General features: G+C 34.0%; 2 protein-coding genes and 1 pseudogene across 2 annotated transcripts; all 3 read left to right on the top strand.

The window, feature by feature from the left end:
* The first annotated feature begins 165 nt into the window (after positions 1–165).
* On the top strand, positions 166–2,782 carry LOC140043448 (cytochrome P450 2U1-like; annotated as a pseudogene).
* Positions 2,783–7,081: 4,299 nt separating this feature from the next.
* On the top strand, positions 7,082–10,099 carry LOC140043449 (cytochrome P450 2U1-like). The gene is made up of 4 exons (XM_072087959.1): positions 7,082–7,436; positions 8,345–9,118; positions 9,379–9,576; positions 9,918–10,099. Exons 1-4 carry the CDS (start codon positions 7,082–7,084, stop codon positions 10,097–10,099), a joined length of 1,509 nt encoding a protein of 502 aa, XP_071944060.1.
* A 2,062-nt stretch (positions 10,100–12,161) lies between these two features.
* Positions 12,162–16,411, top strand: LOC140043451 (cytochrome P450 2U1-like). Its single transcript, XM_072087963.1, has 4 exons — positions 12,162–12,516; positions 13,542–14,315; positions 14,783–14,980; positions 15,096–16,411. Exons 1-4 carry the CDS (start codon positions 12,162–12,164, stop codon positions 15,275–15,277), a joined length of 1,509 nt encoding a protein of 502 aa, XP_071944064.1. The 3' UTR covers positions 15,278–16,411.
* Positions 16,412–16,686: the final 275 nt, after the last annotated feature.

Below are 16,686 nucleotides of genomic sequence, written 5' to 3' on the forward strand. Positions count from 1 at the left end.
TATCCTGATCAGGCGTTTATTGTTTGCGTAGACGTCACGTGCTCCGTATTGCAAATTCTGACTATCTGTCACTTGGTCACATTCATTTCTTGGGGTTACGTCAATATGAACTTTCTCGATTTATTTTGTGGAATAAACTTCCAAACTAGTATTATTGGAATTACAATGTTGCTGTTTCTTTTGTACATTACAAGGGATCTGCGTCGTAACCTGCTGCCAGGACCATGGGGACTTCCTGGCCTTAGTATAATTTTATTCATGGGAAGCCAACCACAAAAGACACTGACACGATATTCTAAGAAGTATGGGCCAGTGTTTTCGGATTATTTTGGAAGCAGACTGGTGGTTTTCGTCAATGATTTCAAGTCCATGAAGCAGATGTTTGTTAAATCGGGAGACACTTTCAATGATCGTTCGAAACTGCTTATCGTTGACGAAGCGTCTTACGGAAAACGTAACGTATTGACTTATATTGCTTATCTTTCTACAAAACAACATCTAAAAAGATAATGATCACCTTTACTATTGGCCTCACATTTTCTTAGACCACCATATTTTGAAAACTCATGTATTCTACTTTGACTCAAGGCGCGAAGCATACAGTATTCCTTCTTTGACTTGTGTATTTACCCAGCCGAAACAATATAATAATCTCATCATTATGATTTACTTTTTAAGGACTAGCAAGTGGCTATTTGCATCTTCAGTTAAAAGGGAAAAGAAGGTTTACGATGAAAATATTTCGGAGTTTGGGAATAGGTAAATCAGAATTTGAAACTACTATTGTACACGAACTAGAATACCTGAAAAGTAAACTGATAGAAGTAGCTGATACGTCAGTTGAATACGACCCTAAACATAATTATCATTGAAAACGCCGTTTCAAACATCACATGTGGAATCGTCTTTGGAAAACGTTACAAGTACGACGATCCAAAATTCAAACGATTTCTCAGTTTAATGTAGGAAAATTTTGAATTATTATTCCAGTCTGCAGTTATGAACTTTCTACCGGTTTTCAAATATATTCCTAGGAGCGCTTGGAAAACGGTATTGACAAACCTTTATACGATTATGAATGAATTCATTAAAGTTGAATTGAAAGAGCATACATAAACCATTGACGTCAACAATCCACGTGATGTTATCGATGAGTTTTTAAAAGCAAAATCTGAACTGGAAAAACGTTGGTGAGAATACTGATGCATTTGACGATGAATCGGCCGAACAAGTTGTTGTTGATCTTTTTTTCGCGGGAACTGAAACAACCGCAACATCTTTAAAATGGGCAATTCTGTACTTAGCTCTCTATCCAGAGATTCAGGCGAAGGTGTATGAAGAAATAATGTCAGTATGTGGACAGACCGACCCTCCAACATATAAGGACCGACCGAAACTTGTTTACACTGAGGCAGTGATGATGGAAGTGACCCGTATCCGACCGGCCGTTGCTCCATTAGGTAAATCATCGTCTGATTATCTGCGCATCCATAGGCTATACTGTAATGTTTCTGAGTCTAGTAATATTTAAAAAAAAATAACATGACCAATTGGACAATTTATATACCTGTTATTTTCATTCATCTTTCATAAAAAATATAAAGTCTAGAAATTAATTACAGCCTAGTCTTAAATTATCGTTTTGAAATACTAGTATTTTTAATGTGTATTGACATTTTTTACATTAATGTTTCCCACAGGTGTGCCGCATGGTGTTCTGCACGATACGTACTACGAGGGGCATTTTATACCAAAAGGTACAACCGTTATGATGTAGACAGAGCTTTATACTAAATATTTGGGCAGTGATGCATGACCAAACCACTTGGCAAGAACCAGACAAATTTAAACCAGAAAGATTTATCGATGAAAAATGTAATCTCATTAAAAGTGAGGAGTTAATTCCATTTTCTATTGGTAGGTATTCAACATCAAGTTTATCAAAAGTAGGCCTAATGGTACATGATACATGATAAAGATGTATTATCTCCCTGTAAAATAATGTTTACAATTGTTGTTGTTGAATATACCATTTTAATGTTACGTAACTATCCACTTTGACCTAAAAATTGATCTAAACAAAACTTATTTACCTGAAAAAACTGTAATTTAAAGCAAAACAAAATTGTCAAATTGGCTGCCAGCCAATGGATTGGTTGAATTTAACCATTTATTATGTTATTTTATAAATATAAACATTATTTTTTTGTTTTTTTTTCTATGGAAGTGATTAACTTTATTAAAACTACAAAAATAACCTACAAACGTCTGATTTAATAACCTGATCTAATAATTCATTTGAGAGGACAATACACCTTTAATAATCAAACATTCATATAGCGCCAATTAAAAAAAAATGATAAAAAAAAAAGATGTTAATCAAAAATGATGATTCATGATGATACATGACACTAATAATGATACATGATAATAATAAAGATTTCTAATCTTTCACTAACGCACCCAAAATTACCCAAGGCGATTTTAATAGCTCCACATGACGAAGCTTACTCAATCCAATTCCAATCTAATTTAACAGTGTATTAATTATTACTTAAATTGTATATTATTCTGTCTTTTGCATTTTTATTTCCCAATAGGTCGCCGTGCCTGTCCAGGGGAGCAATTAGCCCGCATGGAAATGTATCTGTTTTTCACACATTTAATTTATCAGTTCAAGTTTGAATTACCTCCAAACAAGCCGAAACCAACAACAGAACCACATGTTGGATTAACGTTATCGCCCAAACCGTATCAACTGATAATCACCAACAGAAATTAAATTTTAATAATTGATAATCAGCAAAATATGATCATTTAGGTTACAGTTGAAAAATTGTTATACTTTATAAGTATACTATACACTATACGATATATAGTATACTGTACACTATATGATATAGTATACTATACACTATACGATATAGTATACTATACACTATACGATATAGTATACTATACACTATACGTTATAGTATATTATACACTATACGATATAGTATACTATACACTATACGATATAGGTATACTATACACTATACGATATAGTATACTATACACTATACGATATAGTATACTATACACTATACGATATAGTATACTATACACTATACGATATAGTATACTATACACTATACGATATAGTATACTATACACTATACGATATAGTATACTATACACTATACGATATAGTATACTATACACTATACGATATAGTATACTATACACTATACGATATAGGTATACTATACACTATACGATATAGTATACTATACACTATACGATATAGTATACTATACACTATACGATATAGTATACTATACACTATACGATATAGTATACTATACACTATACGATATAGTATACTATACACTATACGATATAGTATACTATACACTATACGATATAGTATACTATACACTATACGATATAGTATACTATACACTATACGATATAGTATATTATATAACACCTATATAAATTCCTGTCATTTGATTGGACGAATGTGGGTCACATGGCGTGCAATAGTACGCACTATTCAACGATCGTTAAATAGTACTTTTTGAAACATTTTTGTGTACGAAAAAAAAAACGTCTCGCGGATGAAAAAAAATCTAGTACACAAATTATCCTATGATATGGCTATGTACTGTGAAATACAACAGCGCCACCTGTCGTCTGGTCTCAGTTTCATTTGTAAACACCACCGCGAGATATGCAACAGCAGCAGATATTTGTGTACGATTTGGACATTATGTACTAATTTCATTCAAAAAGGCATTTAAATTAGCTTTAGATCGTTTTTAGGATTTTGATTAATTAATGGGGACATCCCTACAAGAAAACCATAATTAGCTTAGATAAGTTCCAATTGTCTGTCGAAGTTTTGCCTTTCAGCCAAGCTAGTACTAGGCTACTAGCTAGGTCTAGCCTAACCCATGCTAGTATTAGGCTAGGCCTAGCCTAGGCGTTTTAGCCTTGCTAGGCCTAGGATTGTTTGGTCGTTTGTTGACATAATTAACACAAAAGTAGGTGTGTTTACGAAATCCATATAAATATAACATTTAATATAACATTATTAAAAACCAAATGTTACTGTTTTTAATCAAATGTGTGTGAATGAAATGTAGTAAGCTTTGGCTAGGGCTACCTTTTATTTGATTCAAATAACTAGAATTTATTTAGATGTTATATAAAACAAATAATGAATGTTTTGTATTCATGTAATGGTACAAATAATGGCACTTGGTGAATGATGAAAGGTTATATCAACTCGGCTTTGCCTCGTAGATATAACCTTTCATCATTCACCTCGTGCCATTATTTGTACCATTGCACTCATAAACATTCATTATTTGTATACTATACACTATACGTTATAGTATATTATACACTATACGATATAGTATACTATACACTATACGATATAGGTATACTATACACTATACGATATAGTATACTATACACTATACGATATAGTATACTATACACTATACGATATAGTATACTATACACTATACGATATAGTATACTATACACTATACGATATAGTATACTATACACTATACGATATAGGTATACTATACACTATACGATATAGTATACTATACACTATACGATATAGTATACTATACACTATACGATATAGTATACTATACACTATACGATATAGTATACTATACACTATACGATATAGTACACTATACACTATACGATATAGTATACTATACACTATACGATATAGTATACTATACACTATACGATATAGTATACTATATACTATACGATATAGTATACTATACACTATACGATATAGTATACTATACACTATACGATATAGTACACTATACACTATACGATATAGTATACTATACACTATACGATATAGTATACTATACACTATACGATATAGTATACTATACACTATACGATATAGTATACTATACACTATACGATATAAGTATACTATACACTATACGATATAGTATACTATACACTATACGATATAGTATACTATACACTATACGATATAGTATACTATACACTATACGATATAGTATAAGTATAGTATAAGTGATAATAAAGTTACCGGTTATTATTATGTTCTATAACATAAATGTAGTAAATTAGTTCTTTACATTTATATATTTCTCCGTCATGTGAATTTACTAGACTCAACAATAATGTACTTAATTTTCCATAGATGAAATCTAGGTCAAGAGAAATGACGACATCTATAAACAAAGTGGACATTGGTTGTCTCCATTAAAGTGTCTTTCGTTACTGATGTCGATACCAACTCTATCCCGAAATTCCCTCAATCAAAATAATACAGGTGCAAATGAATCGATGGTCGTCTCCAATGAACTGTCTTTCGTCTGCGTAAAATGGTTCGATACCAGCTAGCTCTATTCCTAATCAAAATAGGCCTAATATAGGAAGATGGAAACCATCGCATCTTTGCACGCATTTGTGATTATAGATACAAATAAAATTTTATTCAACTACTTTATTTGAACATTTTTATTTCCGTTTAATCAATTTGTATTAAAATATCAACTTTTCAATCTAGAGATCATGCTAAAGTTGTTTGCAAAATTGAGAGAGTAGACCACCAGTGCATTAAATTTTCTAAAACATTGTTTCGCATTGTCAGTTTTAGGTAACTAGTTCTTAATATATGTTTCAATAACTTGTTAGAAGTTCGAAACAAGAGCTTGTATACTTTTTGACTATAACTATTATTGTTGTAACGCTTATTATAAAACACGTTTTTTATCACTTCTCTCCAACAAAAAATGTGAGTACTTTGACGTTCATTTACACACGCTCAAAGTTTGCAAGTCGGATTGTTTTACACATACTGGAGTTGACTAACACTAGGGGACTTGTTGTTGCCCGAATACCATCACGTGTGTTGTTGATGACTTGATAGCTATTCGGGTAATAGTTTTATATAGGTATTATAAGTTTATATATATACTGCGTTTGTACTTCGATAACCAAAGAATAAGAGGACACGATATTGATAATTAATGTGATACCCAGACAAGCATCTTTTTTTTGTTGTAATGTCAACATATGTTCATACCCTATATGTACATACCCTCTCATGGAGTTAAATAAACTTTTGTACTTTGTAGCTCAATATCACACCCCTTGAACATTATCATTGTTTCTCCAACTCGAGTTGATAAACCCGGATCGAGGACCCGAGTTCGGCGCCCTGGTGTGTTTTGACTTCTCTAAAATTTAACTCGGTGTTTGGATGTGATAGAGTAAAAAGGTAATAGTACGAATTGCTTTAAAACAGCATAGCGCTCCGATTATGGGACGCAGAGTAGAACAGTTAGGTTCTATACTGCATTTCGACTTAATATTTTTTAAATATTATAATTATTAGGTATAATCTTGAGCTCGAAATACAATTTATTTGTTATTTTTAGGGATCTTACGACACAAATATTTCTACTTCTAATTTGATTCATAAATTCTTTTTCATTTCTGTTTAAAGACTTTCTTTTTTTGAATATATGTTGAAGAATTAATATATAGATATATATATATAAATCGTGGTGAATTTAACGCAGACCATGAAAGCGAAAGTGCTCGATACAAAATGTAGAGCCAAATATAAATAAATAAATGAAAGACGCTAGTAAATTACCAACTGAACATTTTATTGCACTACAGGCTGTTTCATGAGTATGAACTCAATCTTCAGGTGCTTGGCTCTGAATGATAGTCACAAGTCATAGTCACTTGTGACTATCATTCAGAGCCAAGCACCTGAAGATTGAGTTCATACTCATGAAACAGCCTGTAGTGCAATAAAATGTTCAGTTGGTAATTTACTAGCGTCTTTCATTTATTTATTGATATATATATATATATATATCGCCAATAAATATCATTAGTTTATGATACGAAATCAACCAATCAAATTTCACGGATACACTCAGAGAAGTGTTATATAAAACACATACGTCACATCCTCCGCATTGCTAAGTTGTTGATTGTTGACTTCATTCACTGTTATCACTTGTTACAGCATTCAGCATTTCTAGGGGTTACGTCAAACATGGAGTTTCATTACGACGACTTATTTTCTAGAATCAACTTCCAAACATGTATTATTGGAATTACAATGTTGTTGTTTCTTGTGTATATTACAAGGGATCTACGTCGTAATCTGCTACCGGGACCATGGGGGATTCCTGGCCTTGGTATAATACCGTTTTTGGGAAGCCAACCACAACAGACACTGGTAAGATATTCTAAGAAGTATGGTCCAGTGTTTTCAGGATATCTTGGAAGCAGACTGGTGGTTTTCGTCAATGATTTCAAGTCCATGAAGCAAATGTTTGCTAAATCAGGAGACACTTTTAATGATCGTCCGAAACTGCTCGTGATTGATGAAATAAGTCACGGAAAAGGTAACGTGTTTCGTGTACAGATATTTTCTTTAGCTTTCTTGGGTTACTGTTATACTGTGTTAAAAGGGCCATGAAAATCAAATAAAAGAAATGATAATGTTTCTGAAACATGCTATTGGGAACTTTAGATATGCGACGACCTATAAGACCTTTTAATATAAAAACATCTTTCAAAGGTCGTAGGTCATGATAATGTCATATTGTGATAACATGATATCATTCTTGTATGTACGTTGTTATAAGGTTTGCAATACACCAAGTGTTTATAGTTCTGAAAAGAACTTGTGAGTTTCTCAACGTTTCGCTCAGGAGTGAGATTACAGAAGAGGAGAGCAGGACACATCATCCATAATTATGCATTCTCACAAACAACAACACTGAGTTAATTTGAAAGAAGCTAAACTGATTGCTACTGTTCCTTCTTGGCATTCCAGAGAAGACATTGAAATCTACGAACACAAATACCTTCATCAATACATTTGTTATTAGTGACATTTGGCTATCTTCAACAATAATCTACATCGACTGTAAACCATGCCATAGTCTTTGGCCTTTTAAGACTCATGGTTTTTGTTTACCCAGTCAAGACAATGCTATTGCTTTTAGCGTGTCTCACTTTTCTGTTCACACCTCTTTGAAACACGAATCTTGCTATAGTTCACACCAGTCCCACTCAATTTCACTTTTATTCTTAGTTTCCTGGACTTTCTCACTCCTGAGGACGATCAAAGTATATTAATCAAAACGTCGAGAAACTCAGTATCCCTAGTTCTTTCCCGAACTATATATACTTAGTGTACCACAAAGAACATTATTATTGATTCCAATATGCAAACCTTCAAACAATATATTCTCAGTTTTTTTTTTGGCCAAACCGATCTAATAATCTCACAATTTTTACTTGATAGGATTAGCAAATGGGTATTTGCATCTCCAGTTAAAAGAGAAAAGAAGATTTACCATGAAAATATTTCGAAGTTTGGGAATAGGTAAATCAAGATTTGAAAATACAATTGTAAACGAACTAGAATACATCAAAACTGAGTTATTAGAAGTAGCTAATACGTCAGTTGAATACGACCCACAACATATCATCGAAAATGCCGTTTCAAATATCATATGTGGGATCGTTTTTGGAAAACGTTACAAGTACGATGATCCCAAATTCAACAGATTTCTAAGTACACTGTATGCAATATTTGAAATGCTATCTCAGTCTTCAGTTCTAAACTTTCTACCGATCTTGAGGTATATTCCCGGAAGCGGTTGGAAGACGGTGATGAACAAAATAGATACGATTATGAATGAATTCATTAAATTTGAATTAAAAGAGCATACAGAAACCATTGACGTCAACAATCCACGCGATTTCATCGATGAGTTTTTGAAAACAAAATTTGAACTGGAAAACGCTGGTGAGAATACGGATGCGTTTGATCAGGAATCAGCCGAACAAGTTGTTGTTGATCTTTTTGCCGCTGGAACCGAAACCACCGCATCAACTTTAAAATGGGCAATTCTGTACTTGGCTCTTAATCCTGACATCCAGGCTAAGGTGTATGACGAAATTGAATCAGTGTGTGGACAGACCAATCCACCAACTTTGAAAGACCGACCGAAACTGGTATACACTGAGGCAGTGATGATGGAAGTCACCCGTATCCGACCCGCAGTTCCTTTAGGTAAATCACTGCTTTGTGTTTAATATCATTGCAAAATTCCTCCTCAGTCTATCAGTATCTTTTCGTTTCCATGACGCTCAACACGAGTTATTGTAGGAGTTGTATTGATTGATTGATGTATTGTATGCATTATGCGCACAACGTTTCTAAATATGAATCTGAAATGTGCAGAATAACTTTCTGCTCAACCGCTATGCGTAGTCTGGAGTAATAATAACATTAATTTTCAAACGCAATGTTTACATTAATGGTTCCCACAGGTGTGCCGCATGGTGTTCTGCACGATACGTACTACGAGGGGCATTTTATACCAAAAGGTACAACCGTGATACAAAATGTTTGGGCGGCGTTGCATGACCAAACCACTTGGCAGGAACCAGAAAAATTTAAACCAGAAAGATTTATCGATGAGAGATGCAATATTATTAAAAATGAGGAGTTAATTCCATTCTCGATTGGTAAGTATTGAATACAACTAATTTGTAATGCGTTTAACAGAAACCTGCCATCTAAACAGTGACAAAATCGTGTAAGTGTAAACTAAGCTTAACACGAACTCTACGAAAATCCAAAATCAGTTGACGTGCGCGCCTCGTATCTTATTGTCTGCGCTTCCCAGAACAATCAATTGCTTATATTTCTGAAAATGATGAAGACACAAAGCAACCAAAATTGATTCGTTTTCTTCTGGAATTTTTCAAATGGTGGGATTTGGCGTTTTTTGTTTGCCGTCAATTAGTTAATTGATTTGAAAGTTTTTATTATAATATTTTTATTAATTAAATTAAAATTTTTCCAGGTCGCCGTTCATGCCCAGGAGAGCAATTAGCACGTATAAATCTGTATCTGTTTTTCACACACTTAGTTCATCAGTTCAAGTTTGAATTACCTCCAGACAAGCAGAAACCAACAACGGAACCACATGTTGGAATAACCTTATCTCCAAAGCCATATCAACTGATAATCACCAACAGAAATTAGATAGGCTTAATGAGCTGCAATAGTCTTGCATTCATCTGTATAAGTTTGATTTTTCTTATCTAAGTTTTAGTTCAATTCTTACGGATTCTTAGTACATTGTTTAGTTAAGCTTGATGATGATAATGAATTCCTACATACTTATCTACATACTACAAGGGGATTAAAACCTTAGAACCATTTTTATCCTTTTTACAGTTCATCAGTTCAAATTCGAATTATCGGCAAACCAGAAACCAACTACTGAACCATATGTTTGAAAAACGTTATCGCCCAAAGACTAATAAATACGAACAGAAATTACACAATGAGCAACCCTAATTTTTATACGTTTAATTTGTCTTGAAGTTCAAGTTTAAAATCATCTATTTACCATCTATATCTTAATACATTGCTTTGTGCTGTCCCATATATCTCTCAACAAGTGGCTTTAAAAACAGTTTTACCTTTTTTATCTTTTCTGCAGTGTTTATATTATTATACAAATAATGAGTGAAATAACTTTTCCAGTTAACATGGTGGAGTATACCCGCTGCCTACTCGGGCTCGAATCTAACCCCTAGCCTTCCGCGCAAGCTCGGTGGTCTAGAGGTATGAACTGGTGATCTGGATGTCGTGGGACCGAGTTCCACCGGAGAATTACTTACGTATATTTTCGCAAGTATTCTCAATGTACTTAGTATAAAGTACAAATTACGTCAGAGTAGGTCAAACACATCTGACCAACTAACTAAAAATACCGGTAGGCATACGGAAGTTAGTGAAAGAAACATACTATATTCATTGCTTGGTACTTTTCTATATTACTCTCAGCAAGTGGCTTTAGTCTCAGCAAGTGGCTTTAGTCTCAGCAAGTGGCTTTACTCTCAGCAAGTGGCTTTACTCTCAGCAAGTGGCTTTAACAGTTTACCTTTTTATCTTTATTTAGTTTTTGGCTTAATCTGTTATATTATTATACAAATAGGAATGAACAAATAAGTTCTCCAGTTAACTTGTGAATGTCTACCATTTTTAATTTCTCGTCTCGGTGTTTATCTATTCTGTATATCAACTGGTAACGAACTAAAAATAGGCATACGTAAGGTTCATGAAAGAAAAAACAAGGCCATATACATGGCTGCTGTCGCGTGCTCAAATTTGATTTAGTGTTTACCGACCGACCAACCAACCAAACCAACCGAGTGAGCTGTAGAGTCGCGTTTGCACATTCAGAACCAAACATCTGAAGATTGAGCTACTCCTCGTCAAACAGTATGCAGTGCATTTAAATGTTCAAGTCTTTGAGTATTTCTTTGTAGTGTTATATTTTTTTATTTATATCTATTCTTATACTTAATGACAATTTCGGTGCAAGGCATTGATTTACGAAGTGTTTCAGTATTAATATAATATATAGCCCAATAGCAACATACACCAAACAAATGACATAATCCAACGAATGTGAACTTCCACCTGATTTGCTATACGGCTATAATGTTTTATGCTTACTTTTCATTTAATATTTTGATTATACTATCCAATCACACGGTGCTACATAATATGTCCTACAAAGGTTATTTCTAAAGTCAATATTCTTACTGTCAACATGGAGATAAATATGCCTTTGTAACTAGTTGAATGTCACCCTGCTGATATTTTAAATAAAGCATGATTCTATTCTGATATATAATACACCTGTGCAAACAACAACGTTAGAAAATGAATACTAATGGTCGAAACGCGCACATGGTCCTTTATATTAATCCATGAACCCATAAACCCTAGCGTTTAATATGAAAGAACGTTGCGTTTCACCTACTAAATTTTCTCCTGTTTTAACCTGTATTATTTAAACTACTCACAAATAAGGAGATATGATTGATAAATTGATTGGATATTTTGATTATACTCTCCAATCACACTGTGCTACATAATATGTACTACAAAGGTTAATCAAATTCCGTGGAGATAAATGCACATTTGTATGTTTGCGTTGACGTCACGTTGCATTATAAATTGCATCTCACTCACATCATTCTCAGCCAAGATACTCTTTCTTGTAGTTGCGAGATCACACTCCTAAATCATGGAGTTACTTTACGACGAATTATTTGCTAGAATGAACTTCCAAACCTGTCTTATTGGAATTACAACGTTGTTGTTTCTTGTGTATATTACACGAAATCTGCGTCGCAACCATCCACCGGGACCATGGGGTCTTCCCGTCCTTGGTATAATACCGTTTTTGGGAAGCCAACCACAACAGACACTGGTAAGATATTCTAAGAAGTATGGTCCAGTGTTTTCAGGATATCTTGGAAGCAGACTGGTTGTTTTCGTCAATGATTTCAAGTCAATGAAGCAGATGTTCGCTAAATCAGGAGACACTTTTAATGACCGTCCAAAACTTCTTATGTTTGACAAAATAAGTCACGGAAAAGGTAACGTATTTAGTCTTTATTTATATCTAGGCCTATAACTTGTATTTCTCTTTCGTTGGGGCATCCTACTTTTATTTCATACCGGTATTGTACGATCTGCCAATTTTGTCAATATATATATATATATATATATTTGAAACGATGAAGTTGAGGAAATCACATTACATATGATAAAAAAGAACTGACAATAAATTAATACAATTGAATGCTTGTTTGAGTATTTTCAGTATATTTCTTTAAAAGATAATTTAAAGTTTAAACTTATATACACATACTTATATACATTGACGGGCGGGCACCGAACAAATTCTAATTCTTACATTGTTGACGACTGGAATAGCTAATTACCAATGATATGTGAAGCAATCACTGCCTCTCGCTTTGTTTTAAATATATGTACGCGTTTTTAAGGCCAAATGCCACAGGGTAACGGTAAAAGGTAAAGTAGGCGGAAAACCACGTGGCTTGCCATCATTTACATAGCGCGTGAGGTGGAAAGTATAGATTCTTGTAGGCCTCGAGGCTACTGCATGTTACAAGCACTGCTGGACTAGAATAATATGCCTGACTGTCATTAGAACTAGACCAGTAGCCTATGTTTTAGATGGACCTATTCCTACATGTCGTACATTCAGTCACGTCGTAGTTGTTGTTGTATTTCTGAATAATAACAGGTTCCAAAACTAGGCTAGGCATACTACGGCACTCGTATTTATTGTCATATTGAACTCGACGGACTCACACAAAAAAAGTTGTCGATAGATAACGTAAAATCAATCATGTCTTCGATTGACCAGAATATACAATTACATGGCGGTATTTTCACAAAATCGAAGTGTTTATCCTAAGCGAATTTCCGTTCAACCACCCGTCCGCTCTGAGTTATGTTTAAATAGTCATAATAAATAACATAGATTCTAAAATGTGTTCGTTTTCCACTTACCGTTACCACTCGTCGGAGTAAAATGACCTTTAGGCGTAAGCTATGACTTTATAAGTATCTAACAATTTGTATTTATCTTTAGGGTTAGTGAGTGGGTATTTGCATAACCAAATAAAAGAAAAAAGAAGATTTGCCATGAAAATATTTCGAAGTTTCGGAATGGGTAAATCATCTTTTGAAAATACAATTGTACACGAACTAGAATACCTGAAAAGTAAACTAATAGAAGTAGCTGATACGTCCGTTGCATACGACCCTAAACATATCATCGAAAACGCCGTTTCAAACATCACATGTGGAATTGTTTTTGGAAAACGTTACAATTACGACGATCCAAAATTCAAACGATTTCTAAGTATACTGTACGCAAATTTTGAAAAGGTATCCCAAGCTGCTGGCCTGAACTTTATACCAATCTTGAGATATATTCCCGGAAGTGGTTGGAAGACTATATTTAAAAACGCAGATACGTTTATGAATGAATTTATTAGTGTTGAAATAAAAGAGCATACAAAAAACGTCGATTACAACAATCCTCGTGACTTCATCGATGAGTTTTTGAAAGCAAAATCTGAACTGGAGAATGAAGGCGAGAATACTGATGCGTTTGACGATGAATCGGCCAAACAGATTGTGGCAGAACTTTTTATCGCTGGAACTGAAACAACCGCAACATCTTTAAAATGGGCAATTCTGTACTTAGCTCTCTATCCCGAAATTCAGACGAAGGTACATGAAGAAATAATTTCAGCATGTGGAGGAAACAAACCTCCAACATACAAGGACCAAACAAAACTTGTGTACTCTGAAGCCGTGATGATGGAAGTGATCCGTATCCGGCCCGTTGTTCCATTAGGTAAATAATAGTAGAGCCTATAAAAAACATAGGTCTTTTAAAGTTTTGTTTTTTTAATTATCAATACCACCCCACTTTTAAGGCCAATAAGCAACTTTGATAACTCCAGAGGGCGCAATATTTCAAAGCTCAATCAGGAGAAAATGTTTCATCGAGGCGCGCGCGCCTACCGCGATGATGTAAATTTTAGAACATCGGGCTAGCCACGCGCGCATCGATGGAACATTTTCTCCCGATTGACCTTTGAAATATTGCGCCCTCTGGAGCTATCGAAGTCGCTTATTTGACAATTCGCACCATACGTATTTCATAATTATTCCAAAGTCTTAGTATTATTAAACGTTTATGCAATGCATTATCGAATAAAATTAACATCTAAACATTTAGTGACTGTTTTATACCTACCTCGAATATATCATTAAAAATAATATACCAACACATTTTAAACACACTGTTTTTATATTCAGGTGTTGCACATGCTGTTCTACAAGATACGTACTACGAGGGGCATTTTATACCAAAAGGTACACCCGTGATACCAAATTTTTGGGCAGTGATGCATGACCAAACCACTTGGCATGAACCAGAGAAATTTAAACCAGAAAGATTTATCGATGAAAATTGTGATGTAATCAAAATTGAGGAGTTAATTCCATTCTCAGTTGGTAGGTTATTTTCAGTATGCCTATCTACCTAGTTTTAGAACTATACTAGAGTTCAAAGTATTTTCTCTAGAAAAAATATGTAATCTTATTTACTATATTATGACTTTCTTCATAGGTCGCCGTTCATGCTTAGGGGAACAATTGGCGCGCAAGGAACTATATTTGTTCTTCACACACTTAGTTCATCAGTTCAAGTTTGAATTACCTCCAGAAAAGCCAAAACCAACAACGGAACCACATGTTGGAGCAACCTTATCTCCCAAACCTTATCAACTGATAATCACCAACAGAAATTAAATCAAGATTAAGCAACCGAAACTACAACCCACCTGAGTAGATTCTTTTCATTCAATTGGAGGGTTGTGGGTCACATGATATTCAATAACTACTCCATTAAAGACTTACGTGATCAAACGCGCAATTTTAAATTACACGTTTGTGATGACGTAAGGCATTGATATAATTGTTAAGGTCTACTGTATAAAACTACGGTAGTTTGAGTGGTAGTGATGTGACGTCATCGTGTCCATGGGCACATCACATCACGTTTGACAGTGTAGACAGACGCCTGAAACTTTGAAAATGACGTCATTTTAATTTATAAACCGAACTAAATCGGCGACTAAATCAGGTCAATCTCGACTAAATCAAGACGGATTTGGATTAATTTTTAATATGGTTTTTAACGAAGTTTATAAAAAATGTAACATTATTGAGTTGAAATTGACATTATTAGCTTAATTCGATATCCATAGGTTGTATTTAATAATATTAATTATATATTAGGGCCTAGGCCTAATGCAAATCATGTTTATTTACAACCGTATAATTACATTATTTTCTTCGCGGCAAATCCTACTTGAATTAGGCTACTACGTTACGCCATAGCGACAATGGGAGGAGAGATGAGGTAATTCACCACGCGAGGGATCGTCTAGGGGCCTAGCTCTTTCTGGTCAGGCTATGAATTAACTACGTGGTTCGTCGAGATGATACTTGGCCAGAGGTCTAGAAAATATGAAAGTTACCGTACAACAATGGTTCCTATACACATTGTAGTTTTTGTTTTTTGTTAATCGGAAGTACTTCATTGTTAATTAATCATTGCTTACCTTGTTCTAATAATAAACTATTCGAATGATAGTCCTGATGTCTGAACAGTTTTCACGCTGCTGCTCTAGCCCGCTACGTCACAAGAGATGACGTAATCGGATATAAAGCAAGCAGCAGTTTTAGTACTGAGGGACTCACATTTTTGCGAAAATGCATACTCCACTATAATTTATAGGTCCCAGCTGCTAGACCCAAAAACGTCTGGGAATAGAGTCTAACGGTTGAACGACAAATCCCAAAGCATTTCTGGTATTTATGAGTCCCATGATATTATATAATACTGTAAATCGCTGTCAGAAAATCATTGAATTATTATTAAAGCAGTCCATGAAAGTTTTTGTTTGTACTAAAGTGACAGAAATTGAGTCTGTGTTTCATATCAAAGTTATTCACTTCTGTAACAACACAAAAAATATTTATTCACATATAAAAAGAGAAAAGAAACGTTTAATTATAACTCAAAAGTATTTTTTACTTTAAATTACATTTTTTCATGTAAAATAACTATTATGTGACAATAAAATGACACATTCAAAAACAAATTTGAAAAATATTTTTCAGAGGGACAATATATCTATAAAACTAAGTATATT

Source organism: Antedon mediterranea, chromosome 3 (genome assembly GCF_964355755.1).
Source record: "Antedon mediterranea chromosome 3, ecAntMedi1.1, whole genome shotgun sequence".
In the NCBI taxonomy this organism is placed as follows: Eukaryota; Metazoa; Echinodermata; class Crinoidea; order Comatulida; family Antedonidae; genus Antedon; species Antedon mediterranea.